This window comes from Ovis aries, chromosome 15 (genome assembly GCF_016772045.2).
Source record: "Ovis aries strain OAR_USU_Benz2616 breed Rambouillet chromosome 15, ARS-UI_Ramb_v3.0, whole genome shotgun sequence".
Classification (NCBI taxonomy): domain Eukaryota; kingdom Metazoa; phylum Chordata; class Mammalia; order Artiodactyla; family Bovidae; genus Ovis; species Ovis aries.
The window spans coordinates 81,507,384-81,529,163 of NC_056068.1; the positions used below are offsets into that span (position 1 = coordinate 81,507,384).

Sequence of the window (21,780 nt, forward strand, 5' to 3'; positions counted from 1 at the left end):
ATGTAATTATCTTTCAATAAAAAATAAATTAATTTAAAAAAACCCTTTCACATCGTCAGTCTGAGTAGCATAATTCTAAGGACAGGGGTGAAAGGAAATTTTTAAAAAAAAAGAGAGATGAGAGGAAAGGAAAAAAGAAGAGGGAAAGAAAGTAGGAAGAGAGGGAAGGGGGGGAAAAGAAAGGGAAGAAGGAAGGAAGGGCACCCACCGGACAGCAGACTCAGCCCAGGGCAAGAGCGTGGCGTGTTTGGGAACGAACGAGCACAGAAATGCCGCCGAGATTTAGCGCAGTCGTGGACGACAGCGTCGAGACGCGTGCAGACTCTGCGGCCGTATTTGGTGTTAATCTCTGCTGTAACAGTCATCGGCTGTGTAACTAGCGGTGTGTCATGTAACTTCAGTTTCCTTGTCTCCAAAATGGGAATCTAAAGAATCAATAACATTTTTGCAATTTAAAAATAAATGCAAATACTTCACAGAAAGTTTGAAGAGTGAAGAAAAGCGCGAAGAGAACAGTCCTCTTGCGTTTTCCTCTTGACCCCACCGAGGATCCGTGCTTTCCTGTTTGGACTGGTGGCCCGGCGGCGGTAGCTCCGCAGGCAACGGGGCTTCTTCACGTTCCTCATTTGCTTGCATGCGTGCGCGCTCGGGCGCTCAGTCGTGTCCGACTCCCTGTGTGCCGGCGACGGAATGACACACCAACACTGCAGAGTGGTTTAAATCTTTATATTTTAACCCTTGCTTCTTACAGCTGCTTTATTTTTATATCCCTTGCACAACACCCTACAGGGCAAGCTGCCAAGCACTGCGATTCAGAGACTATACAGTCCGCAGGCACAGGGCGAGATAACCTTTACCTTGGCTTATTTACTGCAGCTAAGACTTTGTTTTGGGGAACTTCCTTATCAACTTAGAATCCGTTTTGTCCCAAGGTCTGTTCCTTTTGAGGAATCAGAGAAACATCCTTGTGTGCAAGCAATGTTCTTTTCCCACGGGAACAAATAGGATTCTTAGCTGAACATCTCGTTTGCAAGAATGTCCAGCCCTGGTTGAGAGTCTCGTTTGCAAGCACTTCTCAACCTTCTTTATACCTTGTTCCCTACACTGTGACCCCATCGACTAAAGCCCGCCAGGCTCCTCTGTCCATGGGATTCTCCAGCCAAGGATACTGGAGCGGGTTGCCATGCCTCCTCCAGGGGATCTTCCCAACCCCGGGATCGAACCCTCCTCTCACGTCTCCTGCATCGGCAGGCAGGTTCTTTATCACTAGCTCCACCGGGGAAGCCCTTTCCCTCAATTTAACGTTATATTATACGCACTTTCTCACTTTATTAAACCTTATAACAACTTGAATGTCCACAGTACCACAGTTCATGGCATGAATGTGCCTCAGATGACTAGAACGTCACCTTTTGATGAGTATTGCTCTGTTTCCTCATAAAAATTATTGTCCAAGCACACTGCACGTATCTTTTTGTATTTGGCTCCATATCCCTGACTCTTCCTCAGGACAGATCCTTCAATGTGAGTAGTGATTCAATGCATAGATTTTATTGAAAATTGCTGACTTCTTTCTAGAAAGGATGTGCTCTTTTAGCATCAGAGTTCTAAATTGAAGATTATCGTCTCTACTTTCAGAGTCCTGGGTAGCAGTCACTGGCATTGATAGAAGCTCGGTAACTCTCCAGTATTCATGTCAGTACAGAGGTCCATGGTTGCCCGACACTGGGCCAGGTCCTGGGCATTAGTGAGGAGTGGAACCCAGCCAGTCCCTGGCCTCATGGAGCTTGAGGTCCATGGAGAGTACAGAGATACACAGCAAACGCAGAGGCAAGCGCGTCGTGAAAGGAGTGACGAGGTCCCTGGTTATAGATAATAGCTCTCTTTCTTGTGCTTGATGGCTCTCCTTGGTGTCTAATTCACAAAGATTAAACATTTGGGGTAGAGAGTATTGTGGGCGTGTTTACTTGCTGTGCATGGAGAAGAGGCAGGCTGGTGTGTGCTCCAAAGCTACTTCCAGAAAAGGAATTAAAATTCTCAAGGAGCAAGACACTTAGGAACTTCCAGGTGAAAAATTCCTGACCACAATTCCACCCATCTTCCAACCCTCTTTGGTTGAAGGACCTCAGCCTGAGCTGAGAACTGGAGACTGATCACCTCCTCTTGGCAGAGAACTTGAATCCTGGGCCTCCCTGATAGCTCAGTTGGTAAAGAATCTGCCTGCAGTGAGGATACCCCGGTTCCATTCCTGGGTCTCCTATCCCTGGAGAAGGGAGAGGTGACCTACTCCAGTATTCTTGGGCTTCCCTTGTGGCTCAGCTGGTGAAGAATCCACCTGCAATGTGGGAGATCTGGGTTCGATCCCTGGGTTGGGAAGATCCCCTGGAGAAGGGAAAGACTCTCCACTGCAGTATTCTGGCCTGGAGAATTCCATCGATTGTATAGTCCATGGAGTTGCAAAGAGTCGGACACGACTGAGTGACTTTCACTTTCCAACCCTTTTGCCCCACATAGGGCTGTGCCACAGATGACAGCACAGACAGAAGCCTTCAGAAAAGGGAAGAAAACTTGCAAAGCATGCAGGGAGCCGGACTTTAAAAGGGCTGGCCGACCAGAGTAAAAAACAACACGCATTCGAAAGGAAAAAATCGCAAGTCAGCAAGAATATTAAGGTTGCATTATTCTGTTTAGGGAAAGCAGCAATGTCCTTACATCTTTTTCATATTCTTAAAGGTTGTGATGTATCTGCAGGCATCAGCACAGCAGAAACAAGCAAGAATACATTCCTGGTGGGGGAGAGCAAGGCCAATCCGGCGATTCTGTTAGTTTCCGTTTAACTCAGGGTGCCAAGTGTTCCCTGCCCCGCCTCCCCCCACCTTCTGTGGCATGTGAAGGGCTTAATCACTGGAAGCAAGGCCAAGCTCTGTCTCTACAGCAGTATGATGTGTGGGGGTGTGTGTATAGTTGGGGGTGTGTTGTTTTGGATACCATATAAACCTGCCCTGAAATTCTTTCCAGCTGATCATCGGCAGCAGAAAGAAAACTGGGCGAAGAGATTCTGAAATAAAATAATGCGGTTCTTTCCTTTTACGCATTCAACAGTCGCCTCTGTGGATGCTCTCTGTGCTAGTCATACGGACAGGACTTGGTGTGTAATTTTGGGACCATTTATAGAAGCGAGGGCAGGATTAAGCGCACTTAGTGTTACTCAGTCAAGCTCAAACTATTCACTGAAAAGTCCAGTGATGAGCTGTTTGGGCATCGATGGAGACATTATTCAGAAAAGCAGCTGAGCAAGAAGATGGTGGACTAGTGTCGCAAAGAACAACCCAGTTGAATTGCTCTTGGATCGAGCAGTTTGGAAGCCACTAGAGGCCTTTGCTGGAGTGGTCTCTGGGCGCAAGATGGAAAGCAGATTGTGCTGCAGAATGAGTGGGAGATGGTTGATGTGGAAAGGAGACCGGGAGCCCTCAGAGGGTGATGCAAGATGAAGGGGTTTCTTCCTCATTTTACCATGGGACGTAACGTTGCTGCGGAGGGGATCAAAGGGATCAAAGAGACAGAGGGAAAGACTTGTGCAGGGCCCCGGAGGGAGCGCAGGGGCTCAGAGGACTGGCTTTGCAGAGGAGAGGGGACACTTCTGGAAAGGCATGTGGAAACTTGCTGGAGGTGCAGGGCTGGGCAGAGAGTGTTCTGGGTCTAGAGCTGGTGAGGATGGTGAAGAGTTGCCACCAGGTAGCTTCTGTTATTTATTTCCTTTTTTTTTTTTTCAGTGAAGTTGGAGGCTGGGTCATTACTGTGGTGAGACAGGAGAGAGCAGAAGAGAGGTCTTAAAGAGACCAGGGAAATTTGCTCCAGTCATCATGGGGACCAGAGGGAACAGCTGATTCAGAGGCTTGGGGACAGTACTAGAGTTCATAACACCTTTTTACCACTGTTGTGGCACCAGTCCAGAGAAGGCAATGGCACCCCACTCCAGCACTCCTGCCTGGAAAACCCCATGGACGGAGGAGCCTGGAAGGCTGCAGTCCACAGGGTCGCTGAGGGTCGGACACGACTGAGCAACTTCACTTTTCACTTTCCTGCACTGGAGAAGGAAATGGCGCCCCACTCCAGTGTTCCTGCCTGGAGAATCCCAGGGACGAGGGAGCCTGGTGGGCTGCCGCCTACGGGGTCGCACAGAGTGGGACACGGCTGAAGTGGCACAGCAGCAGCAGCGGCAGCAGCGGGATTTTGTGACCTCCTATAGCCATGCTCAGCCTGGAATGAAGATGCTGGATATTTCAGAAGGTAACAGGATTGGCAGAGGATCAAGAGGGGAAAGTATCAGCAAAAGACTGATGGAAGAGTCGGGCCATCGGTCTCGGTTGGCTGGAGCAGGGAGGCAAGCCGAAAGGAGACGTCTCTAGGAGAGCCGGGGGCATCGAGGCAGGCTTACAACGGGGATGGACAGCCGTGTTAATGGTGTCGGCTGACGTTTATGGCTAATTTCCTAGCGTTTATGGCTAATTTCCTAGGGATCAGACACACTTCCTTTTCAGAACAATTCTAAGTGCTGTGTCCTATTGCTTTCTTCATAGATGAAGAAATTGAAGCAGAAACTTCGGCAGTTTGCTCCAGATCATTCCATTGGTCAATGACAGATGAGCTTGTGCTCTCGACAATCAGGCAAGGGAGTGAGGGAGTAGAGAGATTTGTGCTCTGGGAATGGTGTACCGAGCTTCCCTGTGCTCAGGGGTAAAGAATCCACCCACCAGTGCAGGAGATGAGGGTGCGATCCCTGGGTGGGAAACATCCCCTGGAGAAGGGAATGGCAACCACTCCAGTATCCTTCCCTGGGAAATCCCATGGACAGAGGAGCCTGGTGGCGTGCAGTCCGTTGGGGCGCCAAACATGACTTAGTAACTAAACTGCAACAACAGTGGTGCGCTGTGGATTAATATTTCACTGCTGAGCTGGACAGCTATTCCTCCACCAATGCTCATCACAGAGTTATTTATAATAGCGAGAAGGTGAAACAACCCAAGTGTCCGTGAACAGATGAATGGATAAACACAATGGGGTATATACAGACACAGTGGAGTATTATTCAGCCTTGAAAAGGAATGTGATTTTGGCATAAGCTACTACATGGATGGACCTTGAAAACATTATGCTTAGTGGAATAAGCCAGACACAAAAGGACAAATGGTGTATGATTCCACTTATATGAGGCACCAAGAATAGGAAACGTCATAGAGACACAGTAGGGTTGAGGTTGCTAGGAGCTGGGAGAGATTGTGGGCAGTTTTAGCTTATTAAGTAGAACTTTTGTTGGGGATGATGAAAAGTTTTGGGTAGAGATAGAGGCGATGGTTATACAACATCGCGAGTGTGTTTGATGTCGCTGAATTGTACATTGACACAGGGTTAAAATGATAAATATTACATAACATATATTTTACCACGACTTAAAAAAAAGAGATTTCAGTGGGGAGCTACTTCTGGGTGATTACAACCAAAGAGCTGTTGAAGAAGTGAGACGCTGAATTTGGAGGGAACGATGGTTGGAGCTGAGGAAGGAAGGGAGAGACGCAGAGCTGAATGGGTCAGCCAGCAGGAATCCTGTGTCCTGACGTTTGGCTATCCTCAGGGGCATCGCCTGGACCATTAGCAGCCCCAGTGCATGGACCACATGGAGGATTCGAACCAGACTGGGGTGGTGATTCACTTCCACTTCCGCCCCTTCTCCAGACTCCCTGAGGTTCAGATGCTGACTTTCGTGGCCTTCCTGATTGTGCACCTGGTCAGCGTCGGCGGCAACGTCTCCATTTTGCTCGTTGTCTGGACCTGCCGCTCTCTGCACACCCCCATGTACTTCTTCCTGGCCAGCTTGGCGGCTCTGGAGACCTGCTGCTCCTCCACCATTGCCCCTCTGACGCTGGCCAGCACCCTGTCCGCGGGGAGAGCCCTCGTCTCCCTGGCTGGCTGCGGTGCCCAGATGTTCTTCATCTTCCTGGGCAGCGCTGACTGCATCCTGCTGGCCGTCATGGCCTATGACAGGTTCGTGGCCATCTGCCACCCTCTGCGTTATAGCCTCAGGATGAGCTGGCAGCGGTGTGCCCGACTGGCCCTGGGCTCCCTGGTGCTGGGGTTCATCTTGGCCACGCAGCTGACTGTGCTCATCTTCCGACTCCCCTTCTGCGGCAGCAAGGAGATCAGCGTGTTCTACTGTGAAGTCCTGCCCATCACGAGACTGGCCTGTGCGGACACCCGGGTCCACGAGGCCACGCTGTTCGTGGTGAGTATCGCCGTCCTCACCCTCCCCTTCCTGCTGATCACCCTGTCCTATGTCTTCATCGCGGCCGCCATCCTGAAGATCCGCTCTGCCGAGGGGAGGCTCAAGGCCTTTGCCACCTGCTCCTCCCACATGACCGTGGTTCTGCTCCAGTATGGAGGTACCAGCCTCATCTACCTGTGCCCCAGCTCCAGCTACTCTCCGGAGAGGGGCCGAGTAGTGTCCGTAGTTTACACCTTCATCACCCCTATGCGGAACCCCCTGATCTACAGTATGAGGAATCGAGAGCTTAAGCATGCTTTGGAGAGAGCAGTGATGAGGTTCCTGTCGTCCTAAACGCTACAAACGCCCTGGATGCGCCTCTGTACCCTGTAGGGTGGAGACAGGCGGGTGTGCTCTCTGAGAGATGGGAGGCGGGGCAAGCGGTCATGGGTTTTGCACTGTTACTTCTTCCTTATATTATTTTCGAGAAGTCATTTTTCCTTTGTAAGGAAGAGATGGAAACAGTGGCAGACTTTATTTTTCTGGGCTCCAAAATCACTGCAGATGGTGATTGCCACCATGAAATTAAAAGACATGTATTCCTTGGAAGGAAAGCTATGACCAAGCCAGACAGCATATTAAGAAGCAGAGACATTACTTTACCAACATAGTCAAAGCTATGGTTTTTCCAGTGGTCGGGTACAGATGTGAGAGCTGGCCTACAAAGAAAGCTGAGCGCTGAAGAATTGATGCATTTGAACTGTGATGTTGGAGAAGACTCTTGAGAATCCCTTGGACTGCAAGAAGATCCAACCATTCCATCCTAGAGGAAACCAGTCCTGAATGTTCATTGGAAGGACTGATGCTGAAGCTGAAACTCCAATCCTTTGCCCACCTGATGGGAAGAACTGATTCATTTGAAAAGACCCTGATGCTGGGAAAGATTGAGGGCAGGAGGAGAAGGGGATGACAGAGGATGAGATGGCTGGATGGCATCACTGACTCAATGGACATGAGTTTGAGTAAACTCCAGAAGTTGGTGAAGGACAGGGAGGCCTGGCATGCTGCAGTCCATGGGGTCGCAAAGAGCTGGACATGACTGAGCGACTGAACTGAAGGAAGAGATGTTTTTAAGAGAACATCTTACCTGTTTGTTTTCTTCCTCATTATCTGTCCATTTCTTCCTCCATCCTCTCTCTAATGCTTGTACACACACACACGCGCGCGCACACACACACACGCACACACACACACACACGTTCACTTATCTCATGGCATCTCTTTGTGCCTATCCATGGTTGATACGGCCTGAATATTTGCATTCTTTCCAAATTCACAGGTTCAAATACTAATGCCCAGTGTGATGGCATTAAAATATGGGCCTTAGATGAGAGATGTTTAAGTCACGAGGCCAGAGCCCTGGTGAGTGGAATCACTGCTTTTATGAAAGAGACTCCTCAGAGCTCCCTAGCACCTTCTGCCGTGTGAGGGTGCAATGAGAAGTCTGTGACCTGGAAGAAGGCCTTTACCCAACCTCATTCTTAGATTCCTCATCCATAAACGGGGGATTAAAATACCCACAAGACCGAAATTCTGGGGTAGTTATAAGGATCAAAAGATAAAAGCGGAAGTACTTTGTGACTTTATGTTTTAAATTGTTATTATTATTTTGCCATGCAGTGTGTGAGATCTTAGTCCCCCAACCAGGGATCAAACCTGTGCCGCCTGCAGTGAAAGCAAGTCTTAACCAGTGGGCCCCCTGGGAAGTCCCTCCGCTGTGACTTTCAGAGGGCGATAACGCGGTGCACGTCAGGCTTGCTATCCTCCAGTAAAGTCTGTGCTCTTCCCTTAGAACTTCTCTCCAGTTCTCAGCAGACTCAAACATTGCATATATGGGCAGGGGCAGAGCCAGGAATAAAACACAAATCAAGCTAGGGCCGTCCCATATTATGATTTCCACAATGTAAGTGCTGAGTTTGTGCATTTCGAATGATTTATCTTTAATCCTCCATTATCTTCTAGGGAAAAGTGATGGGGAAAGCCTTAGAATTTTAAAGTTTTGTTGGTTTCTCTTTAACTTTCTACCTGGAGCTAACCCATCTCCATCTCCATCTCTGACTCTGCATTAGTCTGCTTCCAAATCACCCTTCGTTTGGACGTGCCTAGCGGTTAGGGCTCCGTGCTTTCACTACAGGAGCCGCAGGCTTGATCCCCGGTTGGGGAAGCTCTGAAGGCCACTCCCTTTCTCCTCATCTGTTCGCTGTCTTCCCCATTCTCTGTGCATCTCCCCTCCCATTCTCTCTCTGTCTTGCTGTCTCTCTCACACTCATCTCACATTCTCTCCTGTATATCCCTAGTTGATACGGGCTCCCCGATGGCTCAGACAATGAAGAGTCTGCCTGCAGTGCAGGAGACCTGGGTTTGATCCCTGGGTTGGGAAGATCCCCTGGAGAAGGGAGAGGCTTCCCCACTCCAGTATTCTGGCCTGGAGAATTCCATGGACTGTATAGTCCATGGGGTGGCAAAGAGCTGGACACGACTGAGTGACTTTTACTCACCCGCTCACTCACTGTGGACCGTGCTCCCGCCTGTGGTAGGCAGAGCAGGAAGTAGAAAGGTAAGTCAGAGGAAGCTCCAACCTGGGAGGAAGCTAAGTCTGGCCATAGCTGGGACTTCCCTGGCGGTCCAGTGGCTAAGACTGTGAGCTCCCAACGCAGGGCACATGGGTTCGATCCCCGGGGGAGAAACTAGACCCCATCTGCTCCAACTAAAGCTCCACGAGCAGCAGTGAAGGTCGAGGAGGCCCTGTGCCAGAACTGAGACCTGGAGTAAGAAAGGAGCAGACAGAAGAGCGTAAACCACACTGACTCCAAAGGCCGAGCGCTGCCACCACAATGCTCTGAGCCACCGAGGGAGGGCCAGCGACGGGCACCCCGGCCAGCCGGGGGTGGGGGGGCACCTGAGCTGCCCCGAGACAGGCTGAGGTCCGCGCGTGCGCAGAGGGGCGGGGAGGGCGCTCCTGGAGGGCACGCGCGGCCTGGCACAGGGCGTCGGCTCCGCGCCTCTGCTCCCCGCCTGCCGAAGCGCAAGCGGCGCCGCAGCAGCTTTCTCTGCCTTTTTCTGACCCGTATCGCAGGCCTCACGGGCAGAGACCACGACCAGGACTCACGTGACAGGAAACTGAAGGGTCAGTTTATTCTGAAAGACAAGAACCCGAAAGGGTCTTCCTTGGTTCACTTGCAGCCCTCGCTTGTGTTCTGCAATGGTCTGCGAGGTCAGAATCTGCAGGACTCCGGTCCTGCCCAGCGCTAGGTGCCTGGGGGAGATAAACAAGATACGGCCAAACCAATGTGAAGGATACCCTACCGAGCGAAATAAAACGAGCTGTCCGCTGCGGGTTTGTTCGGCGCCTGCAGTGTGCAAACTTGCGGTCACGACTCTTCACGGTGGGGATGCTTTGCGGCCGTGTTTCCAGATTCTGTCGCCACCAAACTCTTTTATCCCTTGGAATCTCTTAGAAATGTTTCATCCTGCCGAACCTACTTTGGAAAAGGCTGCCGTAGCTGATCCTGACTGAACACTGAAAGGGTGATTTCCCTAGTGATTGAATTACTCCAGGCACTTTTCAATTCCCCGGCCTCTTTGAGCAAATAGTGTGGTTACGAGTTAGCAGCCTTTTCTAGTGACTGAATAAGGAGTTAATGATTGCATATATCAACGCATTCATCATCACAGAACGCAAGAGATGCCTGTTATTATGACCTCAGACGCAGGGAGATAAGTATCTTGTTCAAGGTCACATAGCCAGAACTGAGCTTTGACCTAGGCCATGTGGTTTCAAACCCTGGGCACAAAACCGCTGTGTCTCCCAGCATCTGTGACTGCCCTGTAGGAGCTTGGGGAAATTGCTTCATCTTCCTGCCTTTCCGCTCATTTCAGTCTGCCAGTCGTGTCGCCAGGCTTCCCTTTCCACCACCAGCTCCCGGAGCCTGCTTGAACTCATGTCCATTGAGCTGGTGATGCCATCCAATTCAATTGCTTAATAAAACAGGGACAATAATATTTACTCCGCCTCCCTAAGCTACTGTGAGGTCTCCAGGGAAAGGACTCCCAAGCACAGCGGGACGGTGACAGGCGCAGCAAGGCCACGCAGACGTCCGCACGGAGCCATACGCTAGGTGGTGTGCTCTTGTGATTACAGAATGTTTAAAGACGCAAGTGCTCGATTGCGTCTCACCTGAGGTTTCCCTGCGCTTATCCTGTTAACTCTTGACAGTAGAAGAGCAAGCCTGTCTTCTCTAGCTCAGGAGTAACAGGACACTTCTCTGCAAGACGCTTCCTTACTGTGTCTCCCACTTACCAGGCTCTTCAGAGGAGAGCTGTGTGTCTAGGGGCTCCAGGGATTGAGGCATTCATATAAACATAAAAACCATTGAATATGGTACAAATTATTTACATTGCCAAACCATAGGCATAGCCTTGTGCTATAGGGAGATTTGTGGGCAGAAAAAACATCTGAGCAACATGACAGAAAACGCCCTATAAACAAGACACACTATTTTTAAACTCTCCGTTTTATTGAAGTATAGTTGATTTTCAGCGTTGTGTTAATTTCTACGATGTAGCAAACTGATTCAGTTATACATATATATATGCATTCTTTTCCATATCCCTTCTCCGTTATAGTGAATTATAGCATATTGACTCGGTGTCCTGTGCTATACAGCAGGACCTTGTTGCTTATCCATTTCGTATATAATAGTTTGCCTCTGCCAATTCCAAACTCCTAGTCCATTCCCCCTCATCTGACAGGTCTGTTCTCTATGTTTCTAAAATACATTATTTCAGACGCAGTTCAGTGACACAGTTCATCCTTCAGTGGAGCACGGGGCAACAACTGCATTTAGCCTTAAGGTGCAGGAAGGTCCTTTAATCCTTCTTAGGGAGAGGAGAGGAGAATCTGCAGGGAGCACGTGCGCGCGCGCGCGCGCGCGCGTGTGTGTGTGTGTGTGTGTGCAGTCAACTATTCTTGATTTAGCCTCCAAATAATTGCAGTGTGCCTACCTTGTGGTAGCCCGGGAAGATGAATAATATGAGACAGATTTTGTTTTCTTGGGCTCTAAAATCACTGCGGACAGTGACTGCAGTGACTGCAGCCATGAATTTCCTTCTTGGAAGGAAAGCTATGACCAACCTAGACAGCATATTAAAAAGCAGAGACATCACTTTGCCAACAAAGGTCCATCTAGTCAAAGCTATGTTTTTTCCAGTAGTCATGTATGGATGTGAGAGTTGGGCCATAAAGAAGGCTGAGTGCTGAAGAATTGATGCTTTTGAACTGTGGTGTTGGAGAAGACTCTTGAGAGTCCCTTGGACAACAAGGATATCAAACCAGTCCATCCTAAAGGAAATCAGTCCTGAATATTCATTGGAATATTGCTGAAGCTGAAGATCCAATACTTTGGCCACCTGATATGAAGAGTCAACTCGTTGGGAAAGACCCTGATGCTGGGAAAGATTGAAGGCAGGAGGAGAAGGGGACGACAGAGGAGGAGATGGTTGGATGGCATCACCGACTCAATGGACGTGAGACTGAGCAAATTCCAGGACGTAGTGGAGAACAGAGGAGTCCAGTGAGCTGCAGTCCACGAGGTCACCAACAGCTGGACACGGCTGCGCGACTGACCGCCAGCGGACCTGCCACTGCGTGAGTGCGAGTGAGTGGGTGCAAGAAGACCCAGGGTCTGCTCTTAAAAGAGATCCGAGCAAGTGCTCTTCACGGCGGGAGGGCAGAGGATCGTGCAGGCCGTCCAAGTGAGCCGGAGAAGGCCTCAGTCTTGAGGAGGAGCAGGGCCTTGCAGACATGGATGCAGAAAGGGCGACCCAGGCAGAGATAGGTGGGGATCACGGGCACAGTGGGTGCGGAGGAGAGGTGAGAGTTTGGTGAGGCTGCTGGTGTGTGTGTGTGTGTGTGTGTGTGTGTGTGTGTGTGTGTGTGTGAGGCTGGTGTGTGTGTGTGTGGCTGGTGGGTGTGTGTGTGTATGAGGTGACAGTTTGGTGAGGCTACTGGTGTGTGTGTGTGTGTGAGGTGAGAGTTTGGTGAGGCTGCTGGTGTGTGTGTGTGTGTGTGGCTGGTGTGTGTGTGTGTGTATGAGGTGACAGTTTGGTGAGGCTACTGGTGTGTGTGTGTGTGTGAGGTAAGAGTTTGGTGAGGCTGCTGGTGTGTGTGTGTGTGTGGCTGGTGGGTGTGTGTGTGTGAGGTGAGGTGAGAGTTTGGTGAGGCTGCTGGGGTGTGTGTGTGTGTGTGTGTGTGTGTGTCAGGCTGGTGTGTGTGTGTGTGTGGCTGGTGGGTGTGTGTGTGTGTGAGGTGAGGTGAGAGTTTGGTGAGGCTGCTGGGGTGTGTGTGTGTGTGTGTGTGTGAGGCTGGTGTGTGTGTGTGTGTGTGTGTGTGAGGCTGGTGTGTGTGTGTGTGTGTATGTGTGTATGTGTGTGTGTGAGAGGCAGTAACAGAGCATGGGGCTTGGAGCCAGGCTGAGTAAAGGCTTGAAGGCTATTTGAAGGCGACTCTGGACCCTCTGCTCTTGTAAAGAGAAGCCGCTGATGAACTCCAGTCAGAAGAAAGGCGTCATGGAATCGTATTGCCAGAAGGCTCGCTTAGCAACTTTGGTGCACTGTGGCTCAGTGCCCAGGCTTCCCTGGTAGCCAGATGGTAAAGAATCTGCCTGCAATGCCGGAGATCCACATTCCATCCCCGCGTCGGGATCTCTGGGCCGGGAAGATCCCCTGGAGGAAGAAATGGCAACCCACTGCAGTATTCCTGCCTGGAGAATCCCGTGGGCGGAGGAGCCTGGAGGGCTGCAGCCCGCAGGGTCACAAAGAGTCAGACAGGACTGGAGGGACTGGCAAGCATGCAGGCTGAAGGCCTTGCATGTCTCTGGCCTGATGGTCGGGGCTGGGCTCGCATCCACGACGAGGAGGCGCCAGGTGGCCGACCTCTCGAAGCTCATGGAAGGTGTGGGAGGCAGACGGGGTGACCGCACAGGGGCAGAGCTGTGATGAAGCCCAGTGTGCCACTGAAGCATGTTTGAGGGACACGATCCTAGAATGGCCAGCATTGTCCAGTTCAGATACAGAGAAGAGAGCTCTAAGGCGGTGAGACAGCATAGTATTGGCCTTCCTCTGGGATTAGAACTGTGTTCCTGGCAGCTACCGAGATGGCTCCTGGTCTTCGTTCCCGTGTGTATCCCCTCACCTTGAGTGGGGGCTGAACCTAGTGATTCCCCTTTGTTTGTTTAGTTTTTTGAATGTTGAGGTTTTTTTTAATTAATTAATTTTTAAATTGAAGGATAATTGCTTTACAGAGTTTTGCTGTTTTCTATCAAACCTCAACATGAATCAGCCATCAGTTTGGTTCAGTTCAGTCGCTCAGTCGTGTCCGACTCTTTGCGACCCCATGAACTGCAGCACGCCAGGCCTCCCTGTGAATCAGCCATGGGTACACATATATCCTCTCCCTTTTGAACCTCCCTCCCATCTCCCTCGCCATCCCACCCCTCTAGGTAGATACAGAGCCCCGTCTGAGTTTCCTGAGCCGTACAGCAAATCCCCGTTGGCTGTCTATTTCACACGTGGTAATGCAAGTTTCCATGGTGCTCTTTCCGTCCCTCTCACCCTCTCCTCCCCTCCCTTTTCCTTCAGTCTGTTCTCTTTGTCTGCTTCTCCACTGCTGCCCTGCAGCTAAATCTACCCTTCTAGATTCCCCATACATGCATTAGTATACAATATCTACCCTTCCCTTTCTGACTCACTTCACTCCGTATAATAGGTTCCAGATTCGTCCGCCTCATCAGAACTGACTCAAACGCATTCCTTCTGATGGTCGGGTAACACTCCACTGCGTATCTGTACCGCAGCTTCTCTCTCCCTTCATCTGTCGATGGACGTCTAGGCTGCGTCCAAGCTCTAGCTGTTGTAAACGGTGCTGCAATGAACAATGGGGCACATGTGTCTTTTTCAATTTGGTTTCCTCAGGGTATATGCCTAGGAATGGGATTGCTGGGTCATGTGGTGGTTTTATTCCTGATTTTTAAAGGAATCTCCACACTGTCTTCCATAGTGACTGTATCAGTTTGCATTCCCACCAACAGTGCAAGAGCGTTCCCTTTTCTCCACACCCTCTCCAGCATGTGTCGTTTCTAAACTCTTTGATGATGGCCATTCTGACCGGTGTGAGGTGATATCTCACTGTAGTTCTCATTTTTATTTCTCTAGTAATGAGTGATGTTGAGCATCTTTGCAGGTGTTTGTTAGCCATCTGTATGTCTTCTCTGGAGAAATGTCTGTTTCGGTCTTTTCCCCACTTTTTGATTGGGTTGTTGTTTTTCTGGTATTGAGTTATATGAGCTGCTTGTATATTTTGGAAATCAATCCTTTGTCAGTTTTTTCATTTGCTATTATTTTCTCCCATTCTGAGGGTTGTGTTTTTAGCCTTGATGATAGTTTCCTTTGCTGGCAAAATCTAAGTTTAGTCAGGTCCCTGCTTGTTCACTCTTGTTTTTATTTCCACTACTCTGGGAGGTGGGACTCACTTTTAATCAATAGAATACAGCTAAAGCGACGTCACAGTGAGGTTAGGTTCTAAACACGTTTTGGTTTCTCTCTCTCCCTCTCACCTGCTTGATCTGATGGGCTTGAGCTGCCCTAGGAAGGGGCCCATGGGGTCAGGAACAGCCCTGATGAACTGGATCCTGCCAGCAACCATGTGAGTGACTTCAGAAGCAGGTTCTTTCCCTGAGATAAGGCATAGCCCCCAGGCAACACCTTAACTGCAGTCTTGAGGCAGAGGCACCCAGCTAAACTGCACCTGGACTCCTGACTCACAGAAACCATAGAGATAATGTTGTTCCATTCTGTTTTAGGGCAACTTGTTACGCGGCAATAGATAACTCGTGCAAAGGGTAAGGGGGTGAAAAGCACGACTCAGGAAGCGTATTCTCCACCCTCCCTGCGGTGGGGAAGAGCTGCCATGAGGGAGCAGAGAGGATCTTCCCCTTCAGTTCTCTGCTTCCCGTGTCTCCTCTGACCGCACGACACAGCCCGGCCGGCTGCCTCCAGGTCCCAGGGTCACAGCAGCCCTGAGGGCTAGGACGGGCTGCGCCTCAGGTCTTTCCTCCTGTGGGGAAGAGAGAGGGGAGCGGAGACCCAGGCCCCAGGGTCCTCTTCTTGGTTTGTTTGCAAAAATGAAATTAACTATTGGTCATCTACAGCCAAAATGAAACACTTCAATTAATCTTATTACACTCGTCTGTTACCCGAGTCACAAACTGGACTATAGCCCGCCAGGCTTCTCAGGTCATGGGATTTCCCAAGCAAGAATACTGGAGTGATCATGACTTCCTCCTCCATCCCTGACCCAGGGATCGAACCCGCATCTCCCGCATACCACGGCACCACCTGGGAAGACCTACTGGGTGAAGTGAGTGAGTGAGCGTCAGTCGCTCAGTCGTGTCCGGCTCTCTGCGACCCCACAGAGTAAAAAGCCTCTTGATGAAAGTGAAAGAAGAGAGCGAAAAAGTTGGTTTAAAGCTCAGCATTCAGAAAACTAAGATCATGGCATCCGGTCCCATCACTTCATGGCAAGTAGATGGGGAGACAGTGGAAACCATGGCTGACTTTATTTTTCTAGGCTCCAAAATCATTGCAGATGGTGATTGCCGCCATGAAATTAAAAGATGCTTACTCCTTGGAAGCAAAGTTATGACCAACCTAGACAGCATATTTAAAAGCAGAGACATTACTTTGCCAACAAAGGTCCGTCTAGTCAAGGCTATAGTTTTTCTAGTAGTCATATATGGATGTGAGAGTTGGGCTATAAAGAAGCTGAGCGCTGAAGAATTGATGCTTTTGAATTGTGGTACTGGAGAAGACTCTTGAGAGTCCCTTGGACTGCAAGGAGATCCAACCAGTCCATCCTAAAGGAAATCAGTCCTGGGTGTTCGTTGGAAGTACTGATGTTGAAACTGAAACTCCAGTCCTTTGGCCACCTGATCGGAAGAACTGACTCATTTGAAAAGACTGTGATGCTGGGAAAGATTGAGGGCAGGAGGAGAAGGGGACGACAGAGGATGAGATGGCTGGATGACATCACCAACTCGATGGACATGTGTTTGGGTAAACTCCGGGAGTTGGTGATGGACAGGGAGGCCTGGTGTGCTGTGGTCCATGGGGTCACAAAGAGTTGGACATGACTGGGCAGTTGAACTGAACTGAACTGAGAGTGTAGCCTGCCAGGCTCCTCTGTCTGTGGGATTCTCCAGGCTAGAATATTGGAGTGGATTGCCATTCCCTTCTCCAGGGGATCTTCTCGGCCCAGGGATTGAACCCAGGTGTCCCGCATTGCAGGCGGATTCTTTACCATCTGAGCCACCAGGGAAACCAGACAGTGAATGAGCCACACTCAGTGTTTTGAGGAGGGCATGGCAACCCACTCCAGTATTCTTGCTGGGAGGATCCCAGGGACAGAGGAGCCTGGTGGGCTGTGGACCATGGGGTCTCAAAGAGTTGGACACGCTGAGGTGAAACTGAACGCTGCTTCTTTAGTGCGGAAGCAGCCACGCGCTAGACACGGCGGGAAACCCAGCACCAGGGCAGAGCAGGAAAATGAAATGCATCAGCCAGAAGGGGCGCCTGCAAAGCCTCAAGCCAAGGCGCTCTGCACCTGCCCGGAGACGCTGCAGCCCACTGGGCTGTGCTAGAGTCTTCCTCACCGGCCTTCGCGCTCCCCTCGCCCGGGTCCCGTGTCCCTCAGTAACTTGCCTTTCTTCAGCTTATTTTACACAACTAGCTTCTGGAAGTCAGACTTCCGCCTGTCATGGAAGAGCAAATATTCATAGAAGATGAACAAAATTGGGTTCACACCTAACAGGCGCTTTAAGAAAGTCTTGAAGTCTGTCCTGGCGACCTTTAAATAGAATGTCATAAGATCTCTGATGATGCTTTCCTTCATGGGTTCCTGGACTCCCAAGTGCAGTTAAGAAGGCTTTAAAAAACTGTAATAAAAATTTTTAATAATTTTTTGTTTGTTTTGGCCATGCTGTGCACCACATAGTCCCCAAACCAGGGATCGATTCTGTGCCCTGAATTGGGGGTGTGGAGTCTTAACCACCAGTCCACCAGGGAAGTCTGAAGGGGGCACTTTATTCTGGCTTTCATGTGTTAAAAGTTTAAAGAAAATCAAATAGTCATTTCTGTTATGGCCTCATAGGATAACCAAAAGGTCATTTCATTTTTCTTCACAGAAATATCCTTCCACAGGAAACCCGATTCCTTTCTGTTTCCTAGTTCTATTGAAATACAGGTGACACATGCGTTGCGCTAGTTTAAGGGGAACCACATGAGTTTAAAGAAAATCGCTGGCGTGCAGCTGGTTTACAATGCTGCGTTAGTTTCAGGCGTAAAGTGATTCAGGTATCCGCATACTCATTCTTCTCCAGATTCTTTTCTCATATGGGCTATTACACAAATCTGAGTAGAGTTCCCTACGCTATTCTTGTTGGTTATCTATTTTATATACAGCAGGGTGTGTATGCTAATCCCAAATTCCTAATTTCTCTGTCCCTGCCATTTTGCTCCTTTGGTAACTATAAATTTGTTTTCAAAACCTGTTAGTGTTTCTTTTTTGTAAATAAGTTCATTTACATCAAATGACTGGATAAATGCATATTCTGCAAGATGATTGCCGCAAAATATCCATCACCTCACACAGTTACAATCTGATTTTTATTATGATGAGAACTTTCAAGGTCTATTCTCTTGGCAACTCTAAACGCATAACACAGCATTGTTAACTACGTGTATGCTGTGCATTACGTCCCCCAGGGCTTACGCACTTTATAACTGTACTTTTCGGCCCGCTTCACCCATTTTGCTCCCCAGCACCCACTCCTGGCAGTCATCTGTTCTCTGTATCTATGAGTTTGCAGAAATCAAATGTCTGATTATCCAGTAAGTGTATTTTCTAAGTGTTATAGAATCATTCAAGCACAATAGCCACAAATAAAAATAAACAATGTGTGCTGCATCTTTGACTTAGTAAGAATAGAATGCTGGATTTCTAATTAAAAAAAAAAAAAGATATGCAACAAACAGCAGAGGTTTACTGTAGAGCGCAGGGAACTATAGTCAATATAATAACCCGTAATGGAAAATCATCTGAAAAAACAATATACGTTCAACCAAATCATGCCGCTGTGCACCTGAACTATTGTAAGTCAACTATACCTAAATAAAGTATATACATTAAGAAAAAAAAAACTTAAAGAGAAAAGGTTGAGAAGCACCAGTTTTGATCAACTCCTTGTCTCACAGATAACAACACAGGTTGTGTGATGTCAGGTGACAGCTGTTTTGTGGCGGAAACTGTCTAGAATGCAGGCCTCCCGGCCCTGTGTCAGCAATTGCTCCGTGGCCCCAGAGCTGCCCTCCCCGCGTGGAAAAGCCATCTGGTGACAGGAAAACTTCCTTAACTATTCAGACAAAGGTAAGGAGTAAGAAAGAGTGGTGGAAGTTATAGGGAGGGAAATTTTTTGTTCTGCATAACAAGAAACTGTTAAACATCAGGTGGAACTGTTCAACCAGATAAAGTGTTTGGGAGTGTTTGGAATAATAGTTAAAAAAAAAATTACAGTACGTTGAGGCAGAGGCTGAATGGCTACCCTTGATCATCTCCTAGGTCCTTTGCAGACTTCTAATGTAGAGAGCTGCTCACGTCTAATGTAGAGAGCTGCTCACGTGTCCGCGTCCTCAGAAGACTGTTAGAGAGCGTTGAGCTAAGCCGTCAAAGTTAACAAACGTGTGTTAAGGAGAGAAGCTGGAACGCGATTTCTGACTTGTTCGCCTTTCCCACTGCTGACCACCTGGGGGCGCACGAGCCTTCCTCGGACCCGAGACAGGACGGCGACCCCGGATCGCCGGGTGCAGGGACGCGGACCGAGGCGAAGACCGGGGCGGGGCGAGGGTGCAAACCGTCCTCCCGCCGCAGACCGCCTCCACGGGAGGCCAGCACGCCAGCATGGATGGCCCATCGAGATCGCACCGGAGGCCGAATTCTGCTAGGGTTATGGAAAAAAACCAATCTTTAAAATATGGATAATTTTAAAAGTCTCTACTGAACTTGTTATAATACTGTTCCTGTTTCATGATTTGGTCGCTCGGTTCCCGAGCAGGGATGGAACCCACACTGCACGCCCCCAACCCCGTGCAAAGGGGAAGTCTTAACCCCGGGAGGGAAACCACAGAGCCAGGGAAATATTCACAGCATTTAATCTGCATGGATAGCGCAGATTCTTTCCCTGAAGCGAGGACTGACCCTTCGCTACCGCCGGTCCCAGTTTTTGAGCTCCACTCCTTATCTGCGGGACATGGCGTTTGTTCCCGAGCAGGAAGACGGACAGGGAAGAGGAAACAAAGCGGAGGTGCGGGGGCGCGGGGGGGGGGGGGGGGAGACGGAGGGGCAGGGGGAAAACGCGCCCAGCTCTCGGAAGGGAGCCCGGCCGGCAAGACTGATGGCAGGAGCAGCCGGGGGCGGCGGGGGACGAGACGGCTGGACGGCATCACCGACGCGGTGTCACGAGTTTGAGCAAGCTCTGGGAGTTGGTGATGGTTAGGGAAGCCTGGCGTGCTGCAGTCCATGGGGTCCAAAGAGTCGGACACGACTGAGCGACTGAACTGAACTGGCCCACCTGGAGAAATCAGATAGGAAATAACAGCTTAAGGTTTGCAATACAAACATCTTCCTTTTACACCTCTGCCCCGCAGGAGACGAATCAGCCGCTCCTCCTCTGGCAACAGGCCTTGCAGCAAACGGGGAAGCTGTACTATCTCTGATTCACCCCCTAGAGAAGCAGTAACTTTGCAAAGGCGTCCACACGGTGAGTGGCAGCTGTTCTGACTGCATCACTGAACTACGTACATTTCTCTGACGGATCCCCTTGGCCGACATCATAAAATCCAAATTCTTCGTCCCAGCCCACCCAACCCTGCCTCACCTCCAGTAATTTTCACGAAGTAGAGTTTTTCAGCTCCAACCCGCAGTTCCCAGACCTTACACATTCCTTTACTTGGAAGGCCCTTCCTCCAGGCAGAATTAGTAGCTCTCTCTCCCATCTATTGGGAGGCTTCCCAGTTGGCGCTAGTGGTAAAGAACCCGCTTGCCGATGCAGAAAGAAGACGCAAGAGACGCAGGTTCAATCACTGTGTCGGGAAGGTCTCCCAGAGGAGGGCATGGCAACCCACACCAGTATTCTTGCCTGGAGAATGCCAAGAACAGACGAGCCTGGTGGGCTACAGTCCATGGGGTCGCAAAGGATTGGAAGAGGGGTGTTTGCTATGACCAGTGGGTTCTCTTGGCAAAACTCTGTTAGCCTTTGCCCTGCTTCATTCTGTACTCCTTGATTTCCTATTTTTGCATTCCAGTCCCCTATAATGAAAAGGACATCTTTTGGGGGTGTTAGCTCTAGAAGGCCTTGTAGGTCTTCATAGAATCGTTCAACTTCAGCTTCTTCAGCGTTACTGGTTTCAGCATAGGCTTGGATTACTGTGATATTGAATGGTTTGCCTTGGAGATGAACAGAGATCATTCTGTCGTTTTTCAGATTGCATCCAAGTACTGCATTTTGGACTCTTTTGTGGACTGTGATGGCTACTCCATTTCTTCTAAGGGATTCTTGCCCACAGTAGTAGATATAATGGTCATCTGAGTTAAATTCACCCATTCCAGTCCACTTTAGTTCTCTGATTCCTGAAATGTCAATGTTCACTCTTGCCATCACCTGTTTGACCACTTCCAATTTGCCTTGATTCATGGACCTGACATTCCAGGTTCCTATGCAGTATTGGTTTTTACAGCATCGGAATTTACTTCCTTCACCAGTCACATCCACAACTGGGTGTTGTTTTTGCTTTGGCTCTGTCTCTTCATTCTTTCTGGAGTTATTTCTCCGCTGATACGAACAAAGCTAGTGGACATAATGGAATTCCAGTTAAGCTATTTCAAATCCTAAAAGATGATGCTGTGAAAGTGCTGCACTCAATATGCCAGCAAATGTGGAAAACTCAGCAGTGGCCACAGGATTGGATAAGGTCACTTTTCATTCCAATCCCAAAGAAAGGCAATGCCAAAGAATGCTCAAACTACCACACAATTGCACTCATCTCACATGCTAGCAAAGAAATGCTCAAAATTCTCCGAGCCAGGCTTCAGTAGTATGCGAACGGTGAACTTCCAGATGTTCAAATTGGAGGAACCAGAAATCAAATTGCCAACATCCGTTGGATCACTGAGAAAGCAAGGGAGTTCCAGAGAAACATCTACTTCTGCTTTATTGATAATGCCAAAGCCTTTCACTCTGTGTATCACAACAAAATGTGGAAAATTCTGGAAGAGATGGGAATACCAGAACACCTGACCTGTCTGACCTGACCTGACCTGTCTCTTGAGAAATCTGTATGCAGGTCAGGAAGCA

At 49.4% G+C, this 21,780-nt stretch overlaps 2 protein-coding genes across 2 annotated transcripts in view; both read left to right on the forward strand.

The window, feature by feature from the left end:
• The first annotated feature begins 3,042 nt into the window (after positions 1 to 3,042).
• On the forward strand, positions 3,043 to 7,900 carry LOC101113173 (olfactory receptor 10V1-like). Its single transcript, XM_060400169.1, has 2 exons — positions 3,043 to 4,290; positions 5,633 to 7,900. Exon 2 carries the CDS (start codon positions 5,666 to 5,668, stop codon positions 6,611 to 6,613), a length of 948 nt encoding a protein of 315 aa, XP_060256152.1. The 5' UTR covers positions 3,043 to 4,290; positions 5,633 to 5,665; the 3' UTR covers positions 6,614 to 7,900.
• Positions 7,901 to 19,307: 11,407 nt separating this feature from the next.
• Positions 19,308 to 21,780, forward strand: part of STX3 (syntaxin 3) — a 49,992-nt gene continuing 47,519 nt past the window's right edge. Inside the window, exon 1 of the mRNA XM_060400165.1 lies at positions 19,308 to 19,731. Coding sequence (XP_060256148.1) covers positions 19,678 to 19,731 — 54 coding nt within the window. The 5' untranslated portion in view covers positions 19,308 to 19,677. The remainder of the gene's footprint in view (positions 19,732 to 21,780) is intronic.

Coding starts and splice junctions, on each gene's coding strand:
- LOC101113173 (XM_060400169.1), top strand. CDS start 5,666: ATGGACCACATGGAGGATTCGAACCAGACTGGGGTGGTGATTCACTTC.